This window comes from Sardina pilchardus, chromosome 1 (genome assembly GCF_963854185.1).
Source record: "Sardina pilchardus chromosome 1, fSarPil1.1, whole genome shotgun sequence".
NCBI classification, from domain to species: domain Eukaryota; kingdom Metazoa; phylum Chordata; class Actinopteri; order Clupeiformes; family Clupeidae; genus Sardina; species Sardina pilchardus.
Window position 1 is genome coordinate 47,182,255 of NC_084994.1, and position 25,911 is coordinate 47,208,165.

Below are 25,911 nucleotides of genomic sequence, written 5' to 3' on the forward strand. Positions count from 1 at the left end.
AGCCATGGCCATACAAGGTATGGATTTTCCTAACAACAACCACTTCACAACACCTTTCATTATCAACATGTAGAATATTTAACTTATTTTCCATCACCTAAAGAAAGTTCATGAAAGCACCATTGCGTAAGATCGGAGTACAACAATCATCGCGAGACTGTCCGTCAGCCGAAGGAATCCCCGAAAGATGGCGGCGCCGCCAGACGAGGGGAGCTTGGAGTCTCGCATCAGTGAGTCATACGGAGTTTTTAGCCTTGCAATGGCACAAAAAAACTTGTTTCGTGGTTGGCATCAACTTTACTGCCATGTTAGGGCTGTATTGTGTCTGTATTAGTCTTTCTATTGACAGGTTACTTCCTCCATATAGCTAGTGACAAGCAACCTGAAAGTGCTAAGTTAACGTTACATTCATCGGTACGCTAGCGAGCTGTGTTGTCAAACAAAACCAGACCCTATCCGCAAATTAAACTCAGGGGTCTTTCGTTTTGTCGCATGTTATCAACGATTGAACTGGACTTTGTTGAGAATGTCTACTAATTGATATCGGAGGATATTCCTCGAGCAGTAATAGTTAGACCGTTGCAAGTAATCGTGGAAGATAGTTAGCTTTTAGCTAACGTTGGATGCTTAGCTTGTGTCTAGCTTATGTGTCAGTGTGGAGAATTGGGAGGAGTCACTTGTAGCTAAAGTTGACGTGAAAATGCTAACAGGATGGCTAATGATCAAATTTGGTTGAAAATACATCACTAACGTTAATTGTTAAATTGTGTGACGGGAATGGCATAAGGTTACAGTATGCTGAGGATCCTGAATGAAGCATTTTAAGGAGTGGATTAGAGATGTCATTGTCATATTCAGAGTCGTCAACATTATGGTTACATTTGCTTGGTGAAGCTCTTTAAAATGTTGCAATATTTAATAATGTAAACTTTTACTTTTTGCAATAGCGTGATCATATTCCCTTTGTCACTTTTTTGTTCGTGATAGTGCTGATAAAGTCTGGAGAGCACAGTATGACCATTTGTGCGGCACGGCTAGCATCTGGAAATTGCTCACAGGAGCTCACAACTCTTTACACCTCTCGAGTAATCAACTGATTTCTGAACAGTGACTGCACAGTACAAATGTTACCCAGTTGACTGCGTGAGAATATAACCTTTTTTTCATGTTATGAAACTGAAGAAGCAGGCTCTCCTGCACGTTACTCGTTTGACATATACTTCTGTTTGCTCTGATGTATCACACACATTTTAGACAAAGCTACCAACCCACTCAACAGAGAGACAGACTGGGATAGCATTCAAGCCTTCTGTGAACGACTGAACAATGAACCTGACGGGTGAGTCGACATATGGTCAGGGCAAGCACTGTTTCAGCGTTTTGAGGAAGCTGACAGGTAGAAAATGGCTACAGTTGTCATAGTGACATGCACATTTTTTTGGTACTATCTTCACTAATGCCTTTGTTAGTGATTAGTGAATGCCATAATCTGTTTCACACAGTGCATGATTATTTGTACAAGGCCACAGGCAAGGAAACGACCTAGATTGTCACCAAACCTTTTAAAAATTTAATTAGAGTCCTCTCTGTCAAATGCGGTGAAGACTCTTCTCTTTGTCTCGCGTACAGCAAGTCTAAAAGAGTATTGAAAGTGGCTTATTTGTGCTTTATTAAAGTAACATGTTTGCTTGTAGTTCACAAGCTGATATAGTGCCGTCTCAGACTTGATCATTACCCAGTGTCCTTTGCGTCTCCACAGTCCTCAGCTGGCCACCAGGCTGCTGGCCCACAAGATCCAGTCACCCCAGGAGTGGGAAGCCATGCAGGCGCTAATGGTAGGAGCTCAGAGCTGGACTTGGCAACAGAGCAGCCATGTTTGATTGATTATCTCTCTCTTCAGGATCTCTATCAAGAGTTGTGTGTGTGTGTGTGTGTAAAGATGGGGATTAGACTAGCCCAATACCTTACCCAATAAGAACTTCGGCTACTGCCCCTGTGGCGGAAGTGATATGAGATGCTGCTGTGACTCAACTGAAATGTGGAATGTCCACTTTTAGTCATGTGCTGAAGTGGGCAGAGTTATTTCAGGCTTGTGTTTTTTCTCTCTTGACATTTCTTATTAACTGCTAGTATGAACAGTTTTGGTTCATAAGTTGATGCTTTTCTGGGGGTATTGTCTTTTGAGTATTTTGAGTCATTCAAATTGCCCTCAGTAAGTGTTACTTCAGAGTTAATTTGTTCTTTTAGGTCTGTTTATGTTGTGTACTAGCCTAAAGTTTCCAATAGGAATTGCATAGAAATCTGAGATGTACTTTGTAGTACTGCAGCTATTGTCATCATTTACAGTCCAAATGATCATGTACAGCAGTAAGCTTACAAACACCATTTTGCAGTTGCAGTAGATATTGATAAGTTATAACTTAACATGGATTCCGTTAAAAAGAAAGAAGTTGTGTAATGTGTAATTGCTTTGTCAGTTCATAGTCTTTGTCTTTGAAGCTGGTCCCATATCTATGACAAGTCGTGTCTTTAAGGCAGGAAGGTCAAAATCATTCCGGAACAGACTTCTAAATCCAGAACTTTATCCCTATAGGTTCTGGAAACATGCATGAAGAACTGTGGGAAAAGGTTCCATAGCGAGGTGGGGAAGTTCCGCTTCCTGAACGAACTCATCAAAGTAGTCTCTCCCAAGGTACCCGCCGCAACCTGCATCCTCTTTGATGTGAAGTGTACAGACGTTATGCTCCACGCACGCAGCGGTTTACGTTTACAGATGTCAACAACAGTAAAGCACTTGGCTCCCAGCTGACAAGCCTTGACCTTGAGAATGTACTGTCTGAAGAGAAAACATAAGGAGCATTCTGCAGTTGCAGCTTACTAGAATGTTGAGCGCTATGTCAGAGAGGCCATGCACTACGTGTGCTGCCTCTTATCTTATTTTGGTTTAAACACCCAGCATCAGTCATGTCATGTCATTGTGCCATAACTCCTTTTACATTCCTGTTGAGGAGGATTTGAGTCTGGAAAGGAATTTGTTTTCTTCATTTTAAAAACGGCTCTTCTGTTATGACATAGCTCAGTTGGAGTCCTAACCAAGGAAACTGGTGGATATCCACTAACAAAAAGATACAATGTCGCATTTTGCCGTCAGTGTCAGATATCTGGTCTGTTGTCTCTGCTGTTTGGTCTGAGTCTGAACTCCTTGTTTTGTTTCCAAACGGGTGTTCAGTATTTAGGCTCCCGTGCCCCAGAGGCGGTGAAGAAGAAAGTGCTGGAGGTCATGTACAGCTGGACCTTGGTGCTGCAGGAGGAGACCAAGATCTCTGATGCTTATCAGATGCTGAAGAAGCAAGGTGAGCTTATCGCTGCGCTAATTCACTGAGGGGTGGCAAGATAAGAGGAGCAGCTTATTCACAGTTGAATGTCTGCAGAATTAGGCCAACACAGCAGCTGGACTGACAGAAATTTGCATCTGCGTTAGATGGGAAAAGAAATTGTATAAGCACCTTTAGGTTAGAACTGTGTAACTCGATTGAATTATTTAAGTGTGTGTGTGTGTGTGTGTGTGTCAGTGTGTGTGTGTGTGTGTGTGTGTGTGTGTGTGTGTGTGTGTGTGTGTGCGCGCGCGTGCGTGCGTACATATACATGTGGGTGGATGTATGTATGTATCTGTATATTCAACACTACAAAATGGGAACAAAGGCTTGCGGAAGCTCCCATGGTGAATGGCTGACCTGTAGAAAATATGGACATGATATCAGCGAGCTTTAAGTAGATGGAAACTCGTTTTCCTTTCCAGGCATTGTGAAGCAGGACCCGGCACTTCCTGATGATAGATCCCTCCCAATACCGCCCCCCCGCCCCAAGAACACTATCTTTGAGGACGAGGAGAAGTCAAAGGTAAATACAACACAACAGAACAGGTTTGGAGTCAAATATTTGTTGGTTTGATTGATCTGTGTTTATGGTGGCTTACATAACTCATTTGTTTAAAAAAACAAACAAACAAACAAACAAACAAACAAACAAAAACAGCGTGGTTAACCTCCAACATTTATTGCAACTTTTCTAAATTTTAAATTAGATAAAGTTGGATTGCAAAGAAAGAAGAAGAGAAGTAGTAACAGTGAAGACTTTGAATTTACTAGCACTTTGTCTTGGGACTCTTGTGAGTCTGCAGGAAGGAGTAATGAGATGTGTTTATCTGTCCTCTGTGTGACCACACTCTATCGAAAGGAGTCTGACGACATTGTGGTTTACCAACACACACCTCAAAATATGATCATCTGGATTGTTTAGATAGATTCGTTTCCTTTAGACCTCATGCAAAATGAAACTGTGACTTGTTCTAGTTCAAGTGTAAGTTTCTAAAGGTAGTAAGCGTTTTGTAGAAAGATATACAGTATATGTACTGTAAACCCTGGTCCTCAGTGCCTTATTGTGGGACTGAGCTGAAAAACAATTGCTTATATTGTATTATATTATCAGTCTCCCTGTAGAGTTGAAGCTCAATGAATCCATGCCTAATTTTATCATGGGAGATCGATAACGTGACATTTGATACAACGTGGCATTTGGTCCAGTTTCCTCTCTACTCCCTTCACTGACGATAGACCTGCCCATTCATTTAGAATTGCACACAAGGGCCAGGGAGCCAACCCTCTGAAAAATGAGATATGTCCTGTCTACAGGGGATAGGAATCTATGGACTCATGCCTTTTGTCAGGCTGTAGAAAATCATTCTGGTTAACATTTCTTTTGAACAGCACATGGTATTCTCAGTTTGGCGTTAAGATATTTTTGGCATGACATATGCTCAACAACGCAGGCCTACAGTTGTGCTCATACGTTTTCCCCTGGGCTTTGGAGTTAAAATAGCCCCACGTCATCACACTTCATTCACCACACCTCACGATTGGCCTGGAGTACTTTCCATAAGATAATCTCTTAATGCAAATCAAATCAGCTATTAGGCTAACTGAAATAAAACCATGCCAATCTCTAGTTGTGGTGAAGGGAATGTGATGATGTGGGGCTGTTTTAATTCCAAAGGCCAAGGGAAATTTATCAGGACGCATAGTATCCATGAAAATAATACATAAAACAACTGTCCTTTAAAAATAAAAATGTATCATGGGGTATGTATACTTATGGCCCCTGTATTTTAAGAAAGAAAATGTATTTATTTACGATACATTATTCATTCACAAAGAAAATTGGTGGAGTTTTCCTCAATTTTTAAATTTAAGATCAATTTCCAAAAGATGATTTATTCCTCTTTTTAGTCAACTTTAGCATGTGTATTTACAGGCCAGGGCATGTAAACTGATGAACGCAACTGTATCTGATTTCAAACACTCTCCTGTCATGCAGGTTATATACAGTACAGTGCCTCTGTTAATAAACTTCAGGGTCACTCTCAGTAAGTGCTGAAATATCAGTGTAACAACAGAGGACAATAACTAACACAAGGCTAAAATAATTAATACACATAAGAGATACCAATGGGCCGGTTATAAGAGATACCAACTTCTGAGGCAGAGTGGTTGTCTTAAAAAAAAATTGTAAGCGACTCTGGATGATGTCATGTTCGTTGATGTTTGAACCACACTCCTAACATCAAAACAACAGAGTGAGCTCAACCCTTCCCTCTCCCCAAACTCCCCCTCATTTCCCCCAAACTCTCCTTCTCTCTCCCCAAACTCTCCTTCCCTCTCCCCAAACTCTCCTTCTCTCTCCCCAAACTCCCCTTCCCTCTCCCCAAACTCTCCTTCTCTCTCCCCAAACTCCCCTTCCCTCTCCCCAAACTCTCCTTCCCTCTCCCCAAACTCTCCTTCCCTCTCCCCAAACTCCCGTTCTCCCTTTCCAGAGGCGGGCTGGAACAGTGTTGTTATGGTTTGGGGGACAGGCTTGCTCCACTTTATTTGTTGCCAGTTCCTGGAGCCAGGGCTGTGCACGAAGACCGGATTTGTTTTAGTGTACTCATAGAACACAAGATATATTGCAGAACAAGTTATATTAGCGGAATGTGACCCAGTGTAACGGATTTGAAATGGGCTACAACGGCTTCCAGTGCCTTTCTAAAGATGTTTGATCTCCATATAATCTATGGGGAGATAAGCAAAGTGGACTGTCATGTTGTTTCATGTTTCAGTGTGCTGTGTATGAAGAGGAGTAGTGCTACCTCAAAGTGTCGGATGTGAGATTTAACACTGGTCACTGGTGGTCGCACTCCGAGGTCAAGGCTGTGATTTAAAGCTATTCTTGTGGCGAAACGAGGTCGCCACGTCTCGTTATTCTCCCCCCACCCCCTTCGTTACCCAACTTCCTGCGCCCGGCTCATTTCCTCTTTCCTTCCCCCCCGCGTCTGTAGATGCTGGCCCGCCTGCTGAACAGCACTCACCCCGAGGACCTGCGGGCCGCCAACAAACTCATCAAGGAAATGGTGCAGGAAGTGAGTGCCTGTAGCTACCGCTGCTTCTCCCTCTGCCCCGTGTGTGTGTGTGTGTGTGTGTGTGTGTGTGTGTGTGTTGTTCATTGTTGTGCCCTACTCTTTGTCACATTGTTGTCCTGTCATCAAGTAGGTGTGTGTGTGTGTGTGTGTGTGTGTCCGATTGTTCCATATTGAATCAGTCCAGCATATGTTCCGGGATGTTATTTATATTTGTGCCCAGTGTGTGGCCGTTAGCGCAGTAGCAATTTCACCCCAAGGACGAAACACGCACGACACCTGAACATCTGTTTTGTCACAGTGCGAAAAGCATCTGTAAACATTAGCCACGACGCCTGCATCAGTTCCCTTTCCTGTTTGCGTGTTTTGCGCGTGTGTTTACTCGTTGTTGCCGCGGTGCCCAGGACCAGAAGCGGATGGAGAAGGTGTCCAAGCGGGTGAACGCCATCCAGGAGGTGAAGGAGAGCGTGGGGCTGCTGACTCAGCTGCTGGGGGACTACAGCAACGAGAGCGCCCAGAACAACGAGGAGCTCATCAAGGTGCGCCCGCCACGCACGCACCACGGGATAATGATCGCCACAGGCACACGTTTACACACACACACACACACACACACACACACACACAAATGCACACACAAATTTTCCACACACAGGAGCACACACATGCAGACACAGACTCTCACACATTTTCCACAAGCAGAAGTCACACAGACATTGTGTGTGTGTGTGTGTGTCTGTGTGTGAACTTGCTGTGTCTACACACACATCTGCGCACACAGCAGTGCCAATTACCTCAGCATCTCTCACGTGCACAGCACGTTCAGCAGCGGCCCTGGGGTCAGAGTTCCCATGGCAACTCCAGCTAGTAATCTGAGTGAAGCCACCAGATAATTAGTGATCAGTGAAATCAAAGCCCAGACTGCTCCGTCATTAAAGCACTCCTGTAGAGTCTCCACTCGTTTTGTTACGCTATTAAAGTCACCATTTGCTAATGAAGAAGGTGGGCTTTGATGTACATCGTCAGCTAGAACTTGTTAGTGATGGGGGAGAAAAACACGTTTTAAATAGGTGTACTTGGTATGTTTACAGAAATGTTGTTCCATGAAGGGAATTAAAAGTTAATTCCCATGTTGATACATCTGTTATCGTGAACAGGATGAATGTGCATGCCTAATGAGAAAGTGTGTGTGTGTGTGTGTGTGTGTGTGTGTGTGTGTGTGTGTGTGTGTGTGTGTGTGTGTGTGTGTGTGTGTGTGTGTGTGTGTGTGTGTGTGTGTGTGTGTGTGTGTGTGTGTGTGTGTGTGTGTGTGTGTGTGTGTGTGTGTGTGTGTAGGACTTGTACCAGCGCTGTGAGAAAATGAGGCCCACGCTGTTTCGCCTAGCCAGCGACACGGAGGATAACGACGAGGCCTTAGGTACGTACTTACTGTAGGCATGTTGAACAGAAATACTGTTGTTAAACATGGCCAAAAACAACACAGTTGAAAGTCAAACACTGTAGTAAATCTTACCAGATCTTATTTTGAGATTAGGACTTGTATTCTGTTCCCAGAAGACATGACAAGAAATTATATGAAAATCAGTACTATTATTAGTAATGATGACGCCCTTTTATGGGATTATAAGGAGTGCCAAGGACCAAGGAATGCTGTGATTAGGTGATTGTTAGTGTGTGACCGCAGTGAATAGGTGACTGACAGGTGATTGTTATCCTCTGACCGCTGTGTTGAGGTGACTGATAGCTGATTGTTAGTGTGTGCCCGCTGTGATGTGTCGTCTGACGGCTGTGACTGTCCTCCTCAGCGGAGATCCTGCAGGCCAACGACAGCCTCACGCAGGTGATCAACCTGTACAGGCAGCTGGTGAAGGGGGAGGAGGTCAACGGGGACAGCTCCAGCATGCCGCAGCTCAAAGGTCAGCACCCCGCCCCGGCACCCCGCCCCTCCCACAGGGGCTCCGCCACACAGAGCCTGACCCGCACGCCCACAGCTGTTGAGATTGGTGTTGAGTCGTTGAGCTGAAACACTCACTTGGACTAGTTGTTGAATATATATACGCAATTATATGTTAAATACCACGCAGTGGAGTACTGTAGTTGTTTTTTTTTGTGTGTCTGTCCGATCTGGTGGTCTGTATTTTCAAAGGTCATTTGACCCCTCCTTGTGATAGCAGTAGTACTAGTGACCCTTAGGATCTTGTTGTGATTTTTCTTCCCGCCCCACATGCAGGAAGTAGCACTGCTCTGCTGGACCTGTCAGGCCTCGACACGTCGCCCTCTGCTCCGACCGTCCCAGAATTCCCCTCTCAGCCCACCCCGTCGCAGGAAATTGGCATCAGCCTGCTGGACGATGAGCTGATGTCGCTAGGTAACCGCCTCTGACCTCTGTCTGACCCCCTCCTCACTCTCGCAGGCGCACCACACTGCAGCTGACATTTGTCAGAATGCAGTCGGATACACCAGCATGTTTACTTTACATTAGTTTAGTTTACATTCCACTGCATTAGGCGGAGTGCATGTGCTCAGCTGGACGAGTTTGGCTTCTTTACAGCTGCTTTATCCGCTTGTGTTTGATCAGGATTGACTGATGTGGCCCCTGCAAGCACTAACCTGGCATCCCCGTCTGGAGACGCCACCACATGGAACTCTTTTCAGGTGAGAGCAGCTATTGCATCCACAGTAGTGCACATTTTATAAACACTGTAGTATGCAGCAAACGTTACATGCAACACATTTGAAGGATACCAGATATGTAGTAATGATTGTGCTATTATGTTGTAATAAAAAAAAGGAACACATTTGTTCATGGTAAGGAAAGCATATTGTTAGACTTTGTACTGAATGAAAATGTACTTTTGTATTTTTTATTTATTTATCAATTTATTTCTACATTTACCTTTTACCTTTCGCTCTTCAGTCTTCTGATAGTGTCGACACACCTGCTCCAGTCGCACCTGCCGCGGTGCTGTTGCCCTCGGTGACGGCGGCACCCGCGGCACCTGCAGCCCCGGCCGGTGGCGCCCCCCCCACCGCCAAGGCCCTGGACGAGCTGGACCTGCTGGGCAAGACGCTGCTGCAGCAGTCCCTTCCCCCCGAGAGCCAGCAGGTCAAATGGTAACGGCTCATTTTCACCTCATTTCATTTCATCGATTTGTTTATTTGATAACGACAACGCTCATTCATTTGTTTGTTTGATAAGGTCAATGTTCATTATTTTGTTTGTTTGATAAGGACAATGCTCATTAATTGACAGACAAATGCTGTTAGTTGTGACTGAGTGCCAGTTCATGTTTATCTGTGATCCTAGAGCAGGGGTGACTGTCTAGTCTTTGTGGTAATCAACAACAAGACCCTTTGTCTTGGCTGTGGTTTAGTTTGGCAGTTTTAGTCTTCGCCTCAACTTAAGAGTCAAGATGGTACGGCAGATTCTGCTAACCAAGTCAGAGTTGACTTTTGAAGTCTAGTGTCTAGTCTGAACCGAGCCTGGCAGGTGTTTGTGAGGAACTGGGATTAGGGCTACAAACCAAAGCACGCTCCATGAGCCCTGTGTGCTCAAATGAGTATTTGCCTGTGTAGAACTACTTGATTTCTTCCCAAGATGAACAGCTCACTGCAGATGTTCTCAGTTGGGTGTGTGACATACACACTACACATGCTGTGCGCTTGTGTGATTTTAGAATGATTTCCGTTTTATACATATGTACGCTGAAATAAAATGAGTTGATGGATGTTTTTCTTTTTATTGTTTTCCAAAAGGGACAAACTTCAGTCTCAGTCCAAGCCCACTCTGCGTGACCTTCAGACCAAGACGACCACGAACCCCAGCCCGACCCCCAGCCCCATCCTGACCCTGACCTCCGACCAGCCGGGGACGCTCCTGGACGCCCAGCCCGGCCTCGGAGCGCCCTCGCTAGACCTGACCTCTGGCACGAGCACGCCCCCCAACGACATCTCCTTAGCTAATGTGAATGTACCCTTGGAGTCCATCAAACCTAGTAAGATGATCTATATAATGGGTTGGGAGTCGGGATGGAACGGCCAGTTGCCTGGATTGGACCTAGTTGTGACGGCATTGACATTGAGTGTAATATAAAATAAATATGTAATAAATGGAGTTTAAAATTGAGTGCACCTCTAATCCATATTCTGCCATGACATCCTCTCCCTCTCTCCACCTCTCTTTCTCTCCTTCCTTCCTTCCCTTCCCTTCCTTTCTTTTCTGTACATTTGTAGGTAGCATGTTGCCCGTGACGATATTTGACAAGCACAGTTTGCGGGTGCTGTTCCACTACGCGCGGGACTGCCCCCCGTCGCGGCCGGACGTGCTGGTGGTCATCATCTCCATGCTGTCCTCCGCCCCCATACCCATCACCAACATCCGCCTGCAGTCGGCCGTCCCTAAGGTACTCTACGCACCTGTGTCTTCACCTGTGTCTGAACACGCGGTCACTCTACACCAGCGCATGGCTTAACGCTCTAGTCCGAGGTTAACAATCCACAAGCTGTGACGTTTGATTTTTTGTGGTGAATTTGAGTCTGACTGCCAGAGCAAATTGGTGTGTACTGCAATTTAGCAATCGATGTAGTGGGATTGTATGTAGGATTGAGAATTGGTCTGGATATCCTTGGTTCAACTGTGTTCTCCAAAAGTGCGTAACCAGCGGTGAAATTGAACTTAAGCCGGTACATTAAACCTTTACCGAATTCTTTCCAAACACATCCTCTTTCAATCATGCCTTTACTGAAGCATTATTTACAGTAACAGAACAGTAAAAATAAAAATAACATCACTTCTTTTTAGTGGAATTCTGGGAGGGTGTGCTGGGGACCCATGTGTTCATGAGTGTTCTCTCTCTCTCTCTCTCTCTCTGTCTGTCTCTCTCTTTCTCTCTCTCCCTCTCCCTCTCCCTCCCTCCATACCACAGACTATGCGTGTGAAGCTACAGCCTCCGTCCGGCACGGAGCTGCCGGCTTTCAACCCCATCCTCCCCCCCGCCGCCATCACCCAAGTCCTGCTGCTGGCCAACCCTCACAAGGTAAGGAGCAGAGCGGAGGCTCACCTGCCCGATAAATATCACTCTCTTCCTGGTCTGAAATATATTGATTTGTTGGCAAAAACATATAGGAGCCTGATAACAAATGCGGATTTAAAAGAAACGTGGTAGACTGATTTAGAAAGTTTTGCATCTGAACTCTTCATATATACCTGTTTTAATACACCTCTATGTACAGTATACCTGTTTTGCACCTCTATATATACCTGTTTATATATACAGTATATATATACATACCAGTCTTAATACACCTCTTCCTGTTTTAATACACCTCTATATAGCCGTTATATATAGCTGTAATGGAGATTACGGGCCAGGTGCCTCTATTCCCTTCTCCCCTTCTCTCGGCCGGAGCGTCCCTCTGAGTTGTAGAGAGCAAGTGCTGTAATGAGTGATGTTGACCTTCAGCTCCCCGGGCGCTGTCTTATACAGACTGGCCTCACCACTCCACAGTAACTTTCCACTGAGCTGTGAGTCATGTAGGCACTGAGCACTATTTAAAAAGCTATGTTTTATTCAGAGAGCCGAGGCCCTTGGAAAGGTGGGAGTGCCTCTGACTAAAGATGTATAGAGTGAATTTCCACAGTAATGCCCAAGTCGATTCCCACAGCACACACTAATTAATTGTCAGATGTGACCGAATGCATGGGCATCATCTTGAGTGTGTTTACAGTGATGCTTCTGTTTTTTTATTTCTCGTGCAGGAGAAAGTACGATTGCGGTACAAGCTTACCTTTGATCTCGGAGAGGAATCACACGATGAGTCTGGGGACGTCGAACAGTTCCCACCACCAGAGAACTGGGGGAACCTTTAGGAAGACGGACCAGCTTCCTGTTTGACGACCCGTTCTGCTTCCTTAACTACCCCTTTGCCCGACGGCGTGAACTCGATACAATATTCCTGTCAATGGTCCTGCTTTTTGAATCTGCGGTCCGTTTTCATTGGCCACTGCGGTCTTCTGGCTCCGCCTCTCGCCTACCCTGTCTGAGTCTGTCTCGTGTGTCCGTTTCTTTATTTCTCATTCCAATGATTGACGGTTATGAAATCAGCCATGTCCCTTCTGCTTGAACACTGTACTTGATTTAGCTGTGTGCAAATGTAACCAACTACTACTACGACAACAACCCCGTTGCTTTGACTTCCGAGCAAGTAAGTTGGGCCTTTTTAAACAAAATGTCAGGTGTGTGTGCATGTATTTGTGTGTGTGAGCAAGCGAGAGAGTGATTGAGTGAGTGAGTGAGTGAGTGTGTGTGTGGGACTGTTTGCATTTCTGTTCAGCATTTACTCATCTGTGTCGTCAAATACTATAGAAAGAATGAAACAAAGCCTTCGGTCCAGTCGTCTCGGTTTTACCAGTGGCGTAGGGGCAGGTACATGCAGTGGGCAGGTGGAGGTCTCCAACTACACAACCGGATAAAGTGTCTGTGACTGTGATCTAGAACATGCATCCAGTCCTCTACAAAGGAAATCCAAATTATCCCTTTACAAGGACTTGAAGTTGATCTGATTGTTTTCACCTGTTTTTGTTTGTTTGTTTGTTTGTTTGTTTGTTTGTTTGTTTTGGTTCTGTCTGATATTCCACATGAAGTTGCACTTTCTTTTGCACATTATCTCCCAAATACTGACTTATTGTTTTACTCCACTACATTACGTAGTATTCACTCTAGACAACACAGTTTCAGCTCACCTGGTCTTTAGAAGGAACCTTAAAAGGGGGTACCATGCAGACTATATGTACTCATGGTCCTGCTCTGTCTTCAGAAGGAACCTTAAAAGGGGGTACCATGCAGACTATATGTACTCACGGCCCTGCTCGGTCTGCTCTTCCCCTGTTGAGTGCTGTAGACACCCCCAAAGGGAGCCCTGGTTTCGGGGATCCACCAGGCAAGCTGTCAATGCTGAATTCTTGTTTGAAAATCTGCCGTATGTGCCTGATCTGACACGTTTCTTTCACATTTGTAGTTCCAGTCTTGTTCTGATTATTTTCTCTTTTTTTCTTTTTCTTTTTTTTTCTTTTTCTTAAAAACAGCTGTGTAGAGATTCATGTCATGCATTAGTCTTTTGAGTTTGGAATTCCATTTTGAAGAGAGCTGTTTGCAAAGGGTTTATGTTTGTCGTTTATTTCTTGTTTCTGGTTGGGAAAGTAAATGTGTTCACACACTAACCATAGAGTGCACCAGGGACAGGGAGTTATTTGGAAACAATTTGTGTGTTAATTTGTGAGATCATGAGGAATAGAAAACGGTTAACACAGTTGGAACGCTCCATCACTGTCGGAGCGAACCATTCTCCACCTGTGCGGCCTCCCTGGATCCTCCCCTGGACTATTCTCACGTGAAACCCATTGTGATGTTGCACTTCTGACTTGTTACCCCCCCACCCTTCTACCCTCCCCATCCCAGTGTGGTTAAGCCTGTGGCCCCCTGGGGAGGCTATGAATCAGTGACGTCCCTCCAGGAGAGACTGGACTCATGAGCTGAGCCTCGTACCCGCTCAGCTGATGAGCTGAATGGCTGGCACTTGAAGGAAGGCAGAGCTGACTGCCGTGGCTAACGTGGCATCCTCACAGTCTCCCAAACACATTCCGAATACCCCCATCTGCCCACCTGCATCATACTCCCATCTCATCTCACCCCCCCCCCCCCCTCTTAATGCCCGCGCTACCTGCCCACTCCATTGCCCTCCCTCAACATTTCATCCCTGGTCTGATCTTGTAAATAGTATCGGTATTGCAATTATGTACATTTGCCAAAAAAAAAAAAAAGAATACAAAGAAATACAAAGATGCAAAATCATTATGGTGGGAAAAATGGAGAGAATGTAGTGCAAATATGTATTTAAGGGAAATAAAAGTTATTCTTTTTCTCGAGGGTTTAAAACAAGCAGTGTTGTCTTGACTTCAAAAGTGTCTGGATGTCCCTGTCCTTTCTCTTGTTTCTGTTATTGAACTGACTTTCTCTAGTTATGAGTTATAACACACAGTAGGAACGTAAACTCAAGATGGGACAATGATGTTAAAAGTCTTTATTTAAACCTGTAAAAGAGAAGAACAATAGTATAAAAAAAGAGCAGACGATGGGTGCAGCTCCACTTGGACAATCAGATTTCAGAGAGGATTTCAAACAGATCAGAGGCACTGGGTTGGTGTACGTTTTCCAACTGCACCATCTTCTATCCTTGATTAGATAGAAGACAGATTAGATAGTCCCCGGATTTAACATCATAAAATGTTTAAAGGTACACAATATATGTAGTGGCCAAATTAAATTCAACCTTATACTACAGACACTACGGATACGGGTAGTTTGACACTGAGAGAAAAAAAATATATATTGACATAGACTTTGCCATTTCTTGAGAAATGAATTACAAAAGAACGAGTTATAGCAATTTAATTCACTCTATGAAAGGATCCACTTCACACAATTAATTCACACAAAATGTCTGGCCACTGTTTTGCCAAGAGGGGCTGCTCAGAAGAGCGTGGCCCACTTACACAAAGAGAGAGACACCAAAGCTTCTTTACTGGTGCAGCACATAACACAATCATAGGTAGGCCTACAGAGTGTAAAACTGAAGCCACTCAGCCCTCAGCTCCTCCACTATTGGCCACAGTTAGCCAACTGACAAGTCCTCCTGACCCCTCAGGAGAGGAGAAAGAAAGAGAGACACAAGATTACACTTCTACCATGTCCCATCGATTCTAATAGACTAAGCACCGGAGGAGGACAGAGGGCTTTCGCCAAGTGAGGGAACAGGGTCGGGTTGATCGGTCATCAGGTGAGCGATATCTCAGGCTACTTCCTGGGCGGCGGAGGCGGGGGAGGAGGTGGCGGGGCGAAGGGGTACGGGCCCTGCCCTATGAAGCCCATCATGGGCTGGGGCGGAGGGGGGAACTGCTGCGCCATGAGGGGTTGGGGCCCGGCCACGCCCTGAGCCAGCGGGGGAGGCGGCTGCCCGAAGGGACCCTGAGGTGGACCCACAGGCTCCTGCCCGCCGCCGCCTCCTCCTCCGCCGCCACCGCCACCGCCCCTGGAGCTGTACTGCCCGCCCCCACCGGAGCCGTAGTTCTGGTACTGCTCGTTGTAGCCGCCGCCGCCACCGCTGGCGCTGCGCCCGTCCCGGCCGCGGTCCCGGTACGAGGAGGAGGAGGAGGACGAGCGGCCGAAGGTGGCGCTGTTGCCGCGGCCGTCCTTTGAGCTGCCGCCCACGGAGCGCATTCGCCGCTCGCACTCGTCCTGGTACATCATGTTGGGGTTGTTCGAGTTGGAGCCGCTGCCACGGTAACGCATCCGACCTAATGCCAAAGGGGAAGACAAGGAACCTTTTTCACAACAGCCATTTTTGATATAGGCCTATAGGCCAAGGTGTTACAAAGGACAGTGATTAAGGTTCTAATTCTGGTACACTTACATTGAACTGAAAAGACTTCATTAAAACACCTGTGCTTGCCCTATTTTTTTCAAAATGGTGGCTGTGATAAAAAGGTTTAGAACCCAACTGTTTTTACACAACTGTAAGCAAACATATCAATACCCAAATCCACATGTTATACCCTGCCCATCTCTTCAACCTCCCTCGTCCCTCTGCTCTGGAGTGTGTGTGTGCGTGTGTGTGTGTGTGTGTGTGTGTGTGTGTGTGTGTGCGTGTGTGTGTGTGTGTGTGTGAGCCTCACCTCCTCCTCCTCCTCCCCCGCGCCCAGAGTCCACCAGCTGCAGCAGCTTGGGGTTGATGGCCTGCCGCGCCTCCTCCAGCACACGCACCAGGTCGCGCGCCTGCCGCAGGTTGCCCGGGGTGAAGAAGGTGTAGGCCGTGCCCTTGTTGGTGCTGCGGGCCGTGCGGCCGATGCGGTGCACGTAGTCCTCCGACGAGTTGGGGTAGTCGTAGTTGATGACGAACTTGACGTCCTCCACATCTTCAGGAGGTCGAGAAGAGGAAGAGAAAGGGTGAAAGTGAAAACGGTGACAAAACGTGCTGTTCAGGGTAGTGTGGATATATTGGAGCATATTTTGATGCATATTTTGTACATTACTTTTTAACACTATCACTATTAGACTTATTACAATAGAAACATCTAGTAAAAATGTAAATAATTGATCTCACACAGATTAACAGGTATAGATATTTCACTATCAAAACGATTAAGCTCATTCAACTTCTGATAATACTTACCTGTGAGTCCAAAAAAAATTACAAGTAAAAAATGTGTTAATGTCTTAAAAATACATTACCAAGTCATATCTAAAAAAGGTGAAAATCTAATACTATTACAGAAATTCGAGATACAGAAGATACAGAAAGTATCTTCTCTGAAGAAAAAGCCATTTAGCTAACTGTAACTCAAAAAAAGACTGCCTGACTGCATCTTGCCTATAAAAGCTTTCACATTCAAAATTTTAGACGCTCAGATCAGATTTCTGTCCACACTAATTTGGCAGGAGTACTTTAGCGGTGCAACAATCTGAAACTAGCAAATATTTTGGAATTTATGGAAGCAAAAATTCTGTCAAAAAAGTTTAGACTTGGTATTATATTGCACGTCTTACTTGAATTGGTTGGAAAAAAGAAAGCAAATAACTAATGTGGTGTTAGATAAACGTTTTAAATTTATACCACAGCTAGAATTTCAAGTACTCTGTGGCCGAGGTGATAATGAGCAGAGATTCATTCTGGATTCACCACCATTTCCTCTTAGCTACAGAGATGAAAACAATGAATAAACAAGCCACAATAGTCTGTTTCTCATTACATGGGGACATGGGGCTCCGACTACACTGCTGCGGCCCAGGAAAGAAAATGTCTCCTCTATTTCTACAACTACAACTATTTCTACTGAGAGGTGCGCTGCTACGCTTCTAATCTAACAGAGCTACGGTCGAGGGAGGGGTGGAGGGAGGGGAGTTTGGGAGGGGGCTAGTTCAGTACTTACCCGAGTTTGGGATGCTTTTACACGGGTAGTCACCCCCCCTGCTCTGTGCTGGGTCGCGTGGAGGGGCCAAAGATGGAGGAGGGAGGTCCCGCCCGCACACACACACACCGCCCTGTCCAGAACCTCCCCCTTCACCCTTGGCGAAACACCAGCAACTCCGGGCGCGAGCGGAACCGGCTCCCCACCAGTTCTCCGTCTCTCGCCAGGTTGCAGGACCTCCACAATCGGTAGCGGACCGGAACCAGCACTCTTAGACCCTCCCTCTCTATCTGCCTTTATGTCCGCAGGCCGTCCCCCAACACCGGGCCTCTAGACAGAGACAGCAACCTTCTATGGGTTCTATATGGGACTACTGTGACACGTGGTCATTGTGGACCCCTTTTGTATTCTGTAGAGCCTTTTGGAAGCTCTGCACACGGTCTCTTCCTGATTTCATGTCAACATTAGTAACCTGTGCGATCACTGACTCCTCACATTAAAGATGAGAGGTGCAACAATAACCAGTCACTCACAATAGACCCCCCCCCCCCTACACACTAGGACAGCAGGTCTGGATATCTCTCCTGCTCTGGTGCAACTCTGGGCCCTTGAGGAGGAACTTGGAATAGCTCCGATGGCGAGCAGCCATATTCTAGACACTAAGCTGTGGCTGGGTTGCAGAGGGGAGGGGCAGTCTTGGCACCCAAAATGGTGCCCGGCTGCTCTGCCTGACGTTTGGGGGACGTTCGAAAAAAGCCTGAGGGGGGAGAAAGAACAATGATACAGTCAGATTGTGGCTCTGCAGATTCCACAATCCACTACGAACCCCCCCCCCCCCCCCGCCCACTCCCTTTGATGGTCAGACGACAAGAGGACCCAGTTACAGTTTCAGTGCCCTTTCTCTGACCTTTCAGCAGCAATATGAGTCCTTTACAGTTCCTCCTTCTCAAGTAACAGTACATCCTGAGTTGTTTTTTTTGTTCTTTTTTTCATTTCTTGCTGATTAACTTACTGACACCTCTACACCAACAGGGACGCTGGTCTGCTGACTGGGGAGGCTCTGAGCCAGGGGAGCTGGAGGAGACATCAGAGACGCGAGGGCCAGAGGCAGGTGAGGAGGGTCCGTCCGTCCGCCCGCCCATCTGCCCCCAGACCTCTGATTGGGCCGGCAGTGAGCCCCGAAACAGCCCCATTGGCCGGGTAACGTGGTTTTGGGGCAGTAACAAGAAACAGACAGTACCCTTCTTAGTTGGGTTTGGGGGAAGGGGGGGGGTATAATGCACAGGGGGGTAAAGAGGGCAGGAGTCCATCAGTGGTCACTAGGGCAGGGAGACTACACTTTGAGCTGTTTGTGTAATGGTAATGTTTGGTTGGGCAGTTTCTCTACATGAATAGTCATTTTTTTGGCTGTGTGTTGCATGACAAAGCCTAGGCTTGGACAGACAAGACAGGACAGGAGAGGCACACAGAAACACACAGAAAAGTGTGTGTGTGTGTGTGTGTGTGTGTATGACAAACTGTATGACGTACAGAGACATGAGTGACAGAGAACAGTAATGGAAAACAAATGTTCTACACAGCTAGAACGAGTCGCACAGCTAGAGGGGTATCCCCCATAAAGGTCTGCAAGTGAGGATAAGGCATATCAAGGCTCGGGCAGGGACAGGCCAGGTTGGGGTCAGAGGGTGAGGGCAAAGGTCAACCAACAGCAGGGTCCAGTCTACCCCTTTGCTGTTGCTAGCTCTCAATACATGTTTATCCCCCTCGTCAGTGCTCCCCCAGGTGGTATCCTGAGGGATCCGAAACACGGCATCTCTGGACTCAGTGGTGCCGTGTTTCACAGGTTCTGGGGAAAGTGGTTTAATTGGCACATCGGAACGTTTCGCAAATTAAAACATGACCCCATGTCTTATGTGTGCCCCCCCCTTACCCCACCCCGCCCCAGACCCTGTGCCCACAGCCTTGGGTGGCATTAGTCAAGCCTTAGTCCTGCTGCAGGTTACCAGGTTCCTAAAACCGGGTCAGGTGCTGAGCAGATGAGTTAACACGTAAACAACGGGCAGAAAAGAGTTAAAACATGAATATCAGATTTCCTGTCCATTATTTGTAAGAAACAAGAGAGAAAACATATCATATTCAGGAGTATGTCATTGATCTAAATACATATAATAAGTTCTAATATCAGTAGATTGTGAAGGTCTCCTGTGTGTGTGTGTGTGTGTGCGTGTGTGTGTGTGTGTGTGTGTGTGTGTGTGTGTGTGTGTGTATGTGTGTGTGTGTGTGTGTGTGTGTGTGTGTGTAAGGGACACAGAGTGAAGTAGCAAATGAGAAAGACAGCAGAAGAGATGATGTTAGCACAGCACAGGCAGCTCTGAGGACATACCCAGCCCACGAGACGCCACGTCCGTCGCGATGAGGATAGGAGCTTTTCCACTGCGGAACTCTACACCAACCACAGACAGAAACATAAGAGTAGAACCAGAGAGGGTTAAACCGGAACTAATGAAGGATCTTTGGTAGAACATACAATGGAATTACACAAAGAGCAGTCACTACGCCTAACTGTTCTTTACATATGACCCATTCAGTAAATCATCTGCAGCTGGACTAGATATGGTGTATGATTCTCACAGTAGCATGGCAGGCATATCTACACTTTTAATGGAGCTCTATCAACCGCAATCCTCACCTGATAGAACCCAGTCTCTCTCAGGCTGACTCTTATCACCATGGATACACATGGCAGGCCATCTGTAGGGAAAAGACAATACACCATCTGTTGAAGGAGGCCTGTTTGTGTAAGCGTACCGTGTGTGTGTGTGTGTGTGCATACCGTGAGTGTGTGTGCCTGTATGGGCCTGTATGATAACTCACCCATCCCTCCGCATGCGACGTGTCAGTTCATCGCAGCGTTTCTTGGTCTCCACAAAGATGATGGTTTTGTTCTCCTTCTCAGCCATGATCTCCTCCATGAGCTGCATCAGCCTTTAGGGGACGAAGGCAACTGATCAGCTAAACCCCCCAACATGAACTCTCTGCCATTCACAGCTCATGACACAAAGCATGGTGCCAAGCCCCAACGCCCACTTAATCAGTTTGGGTTGTCTTGAAGCGTTGTTATTTTTTAACACGTTGCACTGCCTCACTTGTTGTCCTTCTCGGTCTCCATGCACACGTCCACTATCTGCAGGATGTTGTGGTTGGCACTGAGCTCCAGGGCGCCCACGTTGATCTGTACGTACTCCTTCAGGAAGTCCTCTGCCAGCTGACGCACCTCTTTGGGCCAAGTGGCGCTCCACATCAGAGTCTGTCTGTCGGGCTAAGATGAGAGCACAGCAATGTCAAGGGTTTGCTCCCATCACACTGAGGTTCTCGCATGGTAGATGACGGTAAAGAAAATAGGTAATGTGTTACTAAACTCCGCTATACTGTTAAGGGCCGGGTTTCCCAGATTCGTTAAGAAGCTCTTAAGTGCTAAGAACTTCTTAGGAGTGTTCTTAGAACGTTCTTAGAGCGCTCCTAAGAAGTTCTTAGCACTTAAGAGCTTCTTAACGAATCTGGGAAACCCGGCAAAGGTGTGTTGCTATTTCAAAGCCAACAAGAAAAATGGTTTCCTGCAGTATGACCCCTGAACAAGTTAAATACAATAGAATTGGAGCAAACCTTTCCAATTATAACCTGACCTTTATTTTGATGTTCTGTGATGTGTGGCAGCAATACACTTTTATAAGAAAAAGACCTACAAGTACTGTATGTTCTGGTATTACACCCCCCAAGAATGAGTATACATATTTAGACCTTTGAACATGTGATGTTAGCTGTCTAATGACTTATTTTCGGATTCAGATTGTACTGGATTTGAATAAAGAAAACCACTGTTGAAAGGCACTGAATTTGTCCATATCTGATATTGCTAGGTACTCAGTATGAGGACCACATGTTTATATGACTGCTACAAATGCACAAAAAAACATTCTCACATTTTTTACAAGCTGTAAGACTGCTAAGCTGCTTGTTACAAGTGGCCATCACTTTCAACTTACTCGGATTTGGTCTACAATCTTGCGGATCTGGGGCTCGAAGCCCATGTCCAGCATACGGTCAGCCTCGTCCAGAACCAAGTAAGTGCAGCGGCGCAGGTTGGTCTTTCCGACCTCCAGGAAGTCAATGAGACGGCCAGGCGTGGCAATGCAAATCTCCACACCTACAAGACACAGCAGTGGCATGAATCCGCTGTATAGTTCATGTATTATTTGCACATTTATTAGCATTAACAGCTATTCACCAGGCAAAGCCATGTTATTATGCTGTTATTGATCAGTTGTCGAAACAACAATCAGGATATTGCTATATTATTGAATATTATGTTGACATAAATCAACGGTCATAAATGATGCAAAACCAAACAACAATGACATACTGTAGTAATTGTATAATGCCTTGATGGACTAACAAGGAGTGCGATTTCAATGAAACGGCGTGGTAGGTGTGTGAAAGGTGAAGAGCCGAGTCCACTCACCTCTCTCCAGGTCCCGTATCTGGGGCCCTTTGGGGGCCCCTCCGTACACACAGGTGCTCTTGATGCGGGACGACTTCCCGTACTCGTAGGCCACATGCTGCACCTGCTGCGCCAGCTCCCGAGTGGGGGCCAGCACCAGGCACTGGAGCAAAGACGAGAGCGCCAGACTCTGAGCAACAACTCACACGTTACGTACCAGACAACAAGAATGGAATCCAACACTAACCAACAGTGGATTATCAATGCTAAAATGAATAGCCAGATTAGTCTCATTACATTATGAAGCCATGATCCAAGAGTTTGATTTAAGAGATGCTCTTAAAATATGACCAATCATGGCAAAATAGTCACTGACAATGGTCTAGTTTGCCAAAGATAGCTGTGATAGGCCTATATGGATATGGGCTTCAACTCACAATAGGTCCATCTCCTCTCTCCAAGTAAGGCTGGTGGTTGATGTGGACAATAGCAGGAAGGAGATACTGTAATGCAGAGACAACATGAGAAGCATCAATATCACAACGTGACAGATGACCAGGTCCAACTGTCGACCTCTATATGTAAGGAGAGTAGAATGCTTACTGCCAGAGTCTTCCCGGATCCCGTCTGGGCTATGCCCACCATGTCCCTCCCGCTCAGGGCCAAGGGGAATCCCTGCGCCTGGATGGGAGTGGGCTCCTTGAAGTTCTGGTGCAACAGCACATCCATTACATACTCTAAAAACAAAGGCAACACAACAGCTTCTGTCAGTACCAGGACCAGCTTGGTGAATATGCGTGAGTGTTGCAGGTGTGGATATGCTACTCAACGAGGAAACTGGGCCTGATGGAAGTGCATGACTGGTTTTGGGCAGCCAGATCCTCTGACTGTGATCTCTTTCTTACGCCTGAATTCCTCCAAGTCATACTGAAAATTAAAACCAGAACCAATTAAAAAAAAAAAAAAACAGAGGCAGGGTATGCTGAAATTGAATATGATTCATACAGAATTTCGCTACACATTTCATATCAGAGTTGGTTAACACCTGAGTCATTCGCTGGACCTCCTGGTTTTCGTTGTAGAAGTTCTTTTCGAACTTGGGTAGCTCATCCAGGTTCCATTTCTTCTTCCTGAGCCTCTCTCCAGGATTGCCAAACTTTGGAGGTGGTGGGCTCCTGCGACTACTGGACCCAAAGCGTGGCCTGGTGGACAGAACGGCACATGTAGGCTACAACTGAACTCATTGTAACTTTGAAGCCGCTCTCCATATTTACCATAAATGTAGGCCTATGCTTCATGTTTTATAAACAATCGAACCCCGCACTTGTTCGAAAACATTTGAGCCACTGCCAATAATGAACAAAACAAATAACACTAGGCTACAGTTGACAGTTGCATTTAAGATGTTATCCGTTTTACGCATTTAATCTGCTTCGACCATTTGCGTGTAGGCATAGTGACTTGGAAATGTTTAATATTTGCCTAACTTTGACAACAGTTTTTCTTACCCTCTGTCTCGTCCACGGTCCCGGTGTTACCAGATATACCGTTTCTGAGATTCTGAGTTTCTATGGGTGGAGTCGGGTGGAGTTTAGCGTGAATATTTATAAACGGAGGTTGTCGTTCGCGCGCGCCTAGAGACCCAGTCATGGAGCGTGAATCAAAGGAAACTATGTTGGCAGAGAGAAGTTAGAAGTTAGAAGACAACAGCATGCTTTAATCTGTTTTTGAATGTTGGTATGGGGTTGTGTGCTAAAACATGACCGTTTCGACGACCACTGGTGGTATATAGATTAGCCAATGCAATTTCGTGTATGTTGTGTTCTTGTGTATCCAGTCTACAGCCTATCAAATTGTCATTTACGTTCGCTTGTTTTATGTAACGTAAAATGGCAGTGGGACATCGTGGGCTACCTATCGCTGTTGTCTTTAAAGTGTCAGTAGGCTTCACCATCTGTTTTGTGTGATGTTCCAAGTGAGTTTCAAGCCTTGGTATGCATTCTGGCCTACACAAACATGCTAGCCTAGTTAAAAAGAAAGAAAGACTTGTGCTGTACAATAGGCTGTATGGTACAATAACTTCAGTAATAAAACTTGTTTTGTACAATCATGTTGTTATTGTTAGGGGAGCAGTATTCTTGAATATTCCCCTATTTTTGAATTTCCCCTTGGAGATCAATAAAATAGGCTATCTATCTATCTATCCATCTGTCTATCTATCTATGACCATGCACTCATATTGGTTATGTTAAGTAAAGTTAGGCCTTACTGCCTGCTGTGATGAAAACATGTTTACCAGCAGTCACCAAGACACCACTCCACTCTTTCAAGCGATAAATGAATTTCTCCATGGGCGTTATTTCTCCAAATCCTTGTCTGTTCTTGTGTGTTTATTGCCAGACAGGCTGTAGTATGCTATGAATTTACATGTTTGACCTTACCAGACCAAGAACTGCTGTTCCACTATTCCCTATGAATGGCTAACTTGGCTAGACTCTGTCTTACAATGTAACATTAGAATTGTTAGTTGGGCACTGAAAAGTATAAACATCTGATAGACAGGGCACCCTATTTTTGAAAGCTGATTACCCAGACAGATTTTTTAAATATATCATTATCCTTGCACACATGACTAGGCTTTGGTATGATTAAATAGTTTTTTAAGCATATAACTTTTCATTAACGTTTATTGAGTTAATAGGCCTACTGATGTTAAGCCCATGTGTCTTGAAGATACAATGTGATAATGTGCTATCTTATTTTCCCAAGTCTGCACACAAACACAATATGGGCAAGGAACACGAATGGAAACATGATAACAGGCTTGTTTATTAGACTTGTGTTGGTCTAGTCACTCTAGTGGGTCAATCTGATGCCAAGTCACTGTCACCACAGAAGCACACAGGCTGGGCTACAATCAAAACGATTTAAAAAAAAAAAAAAAAAAAGTAGCCTAGGCTAGGACTACCATCACAGCATAGCCTACCGAGGTGTAGGCCAATATTCTACATAGTCAAGCGACGTCAGATAGCCTAGCCTACTACCCACTGATTTTGTCTGACATGACGATTTGCTTGAGTGGCTGCAACACAATCAAAAGCATAATTTCCTCGACCACGAAATGGTCATGTTTCCTTCTTAACCCATGGCAACATCCAAAAACGTGTTATAGTCTTTTAACGTCTCTGCCAACATTTTCAGTTTCCTTTGATTCACGCTTCAGTATTCCGTGTTTAGGGGCGTGCATGTGCCACAATCTCCGTTCATAAATATTCACGCTAACTCCACCCATGAAAACTCAGAATCTCAGAAACTGTATATCTGGTAACACCGGTCCCTGTCCCCATATGAGCCTCCCCGCATACTTAGAGTAAATCCTGTCAGTGGTTACATAAGAAATATTAAACTTCAGTTAACTGCAGTAGGCAAATGGAGGGGAAGGTGCGATTTGTATGCATTTCTGACAGTGCGCTCTGCTAAAACTTGCAAGCAAAAGAACAAGGCTTTCGTGCGCGTGTAACTTTTGCTACTGTCAGTCTGTTCCATATTCCCCTAACTCTGATTGTCTACCTGTGTCATTAAATATTCCTCGTTTTACCTTTTATCGTGCAATAACTTTAGACAGCAAGCAGGCTGCAGAATATTTTTGTTGAGTTCGAAGATCCACTCCCAATACGTCATGTGAAAATGGAGGAACCTGTACTTGCCATACCCCTTTACAGTTGTACATTTTACGTAGAATGTAGTCTGCTGTCAAGTAAACACCGCAGGATGGAGGCTATGTGTTGCGGAATTTGCGTAGGATATAGCCTACCACGGGCGTGATAATAAATGATCAAAATTTGACCAGCGCAACCGGCCCAGAAATACCAGTTTATGTAGTTGTGTCATATCCGTGTAGACGAATGTGAATGATCTAGATGTGTCGGGAAAGATCAGAAATCATTTTACAAACGTTTTCAGCCATGTACCATGCGTGTAAAGTTGAGTAACCAATCA

At 45.5% G+C, this 25,911-nt stretch overlaps 2 protein-coding genes across 3 annotated transcripts; one reads left to right on the forward strand and one right to left on the reverse strand.

The window, feature by feature from the left end:
- The first annotated feature begins 139 nt into the window (after positions 1-139).
- gga1 (golgi-associated, gamma adaptin ear containing, ARF binding protein 1) lies at positions 140-14,388 on the forward strand. Its single transcript, XM_062546607.1, has 17 exons — positions 140-230; positions 1,255-1,339; positions 1,760-1,835; positions 2,594-2,692; positions 3,230-3,353; positions 3,800-3,900; positions 6,374-6,454; positions 6,856-6,990; positions 7,787-7,868; positions 8,257-8,367; positions 8,682-8,819; positions 9,030-9,106; positions 9,369-9,565; positions 10,208-10,446; positions 10,685-10,854; positions 11,377-11,487; positions 12,210-14,388. The coding sequence occupies exons 1-17, from the start codon at positions 188-190 to the stop codon at positions 12,318-12,320; spliced, it is 1,980 nt and encodes a 659-aa protein (XP_062402591.1). The 5' UTR covers positions 140-187; the 3' UTR covers positions 12,321-14,388.
- Positions 14,389-14,515: 127 nt separating this feature from the next.
- On the reverse strand, positions 14,516-25,811 carry LOC134093596 (probable ATP-dependent RNA helicase DDX17). Of its 2 annotated transcripts, none has more exons than XM_062546730.1 (15): positions 25,511-25,811; positions 25,243-25,289; positions 23,421-23,440; positions 22,958-23,114; positions 22,743-22,839; positions 22,516-22,649; positions 22,350-22,415; positions 21,934-22,075; positions 21,458-21,618; positions 20,561-20,733; positions 20,289-20,399; positions 20,104-20,165; positions 19,798-19,857; positions 16,182-16,421; positions 14,516-15,803 (listed from the first exon to the last, which is right to left on the reverse strand). In XM_062546730.1, exons 2-15 carry the CDS (start codon positions 25,273-25,275, stop codon positions 15,304-15,306), a joined length of 1,956 nt encoding a protein of 651 aa, XP_062402714.1. In that variant the 5' UTR covers positions 25,276-25,289; positions 25,511-25,811; the 3' UTR covers positions 14,516-15,303. The 2 variants fall into 2 exon arrangements, with proteins under 2 accessions (XP_062402714.1, XP_062402724.1); XM_062546740.1 differs by having other exon boundaries at positions 25,243-25,293.
- Between the last annotated feature and the right edge of the window lie 100 nt (positions 25,812-25,911).

What these genes read in the sequence shown, in the direction of transcription:
- gga1 (XM_062546607.1), top strand. Translation starts at nt 188, where the DNA reads ATGGCGGCGCCGCCAGACGAGGGGAGCTTGGAGTCTCGCATCA. An exon ending in AAGCCATGCAGGCGCTAATG is followed by an intron (nt 1,836 to 2,593) that starts GTAGGAGCTCAG and finishes TTATCCCTATAG; the next exon opens with GTTCTGGAAACATGCATGAA. An exon ending in TCAGATGCTGAAGAAGCAAG is followed by an intron (nt 3,354 to 3,799) that starts GTGAGCTTATCG and finishes TTTCCTTTCCAG; the next exon opens with GCATTGTGAAGCAGGACCCG.
- LOC134093596 (XM_062546730.1), bottom strand. Translation starts at nt 25,275, where the DNA reads ATGCGGGGAGGCTCATATGGGGACAGGGACCGG. An exon ending in CGTCGCATGCGGAGGGATGG is followed by an intron (nt 20,166 to 20,288) that starts GTGAGTTATCAT and finishes TTTTCCCTACAG; the next exon opens with ATGGCCTGCCATGTGTATCC. An exon ending in CGGGGGAGGAGGAGGAGGAG is followed by an intron (nt 15,804 to 16,181) that starts GTGAGGCTCACA and finishes CTTTGGCATTAG; the next exon opens with GTCGGATGCGTTACCGTGGC.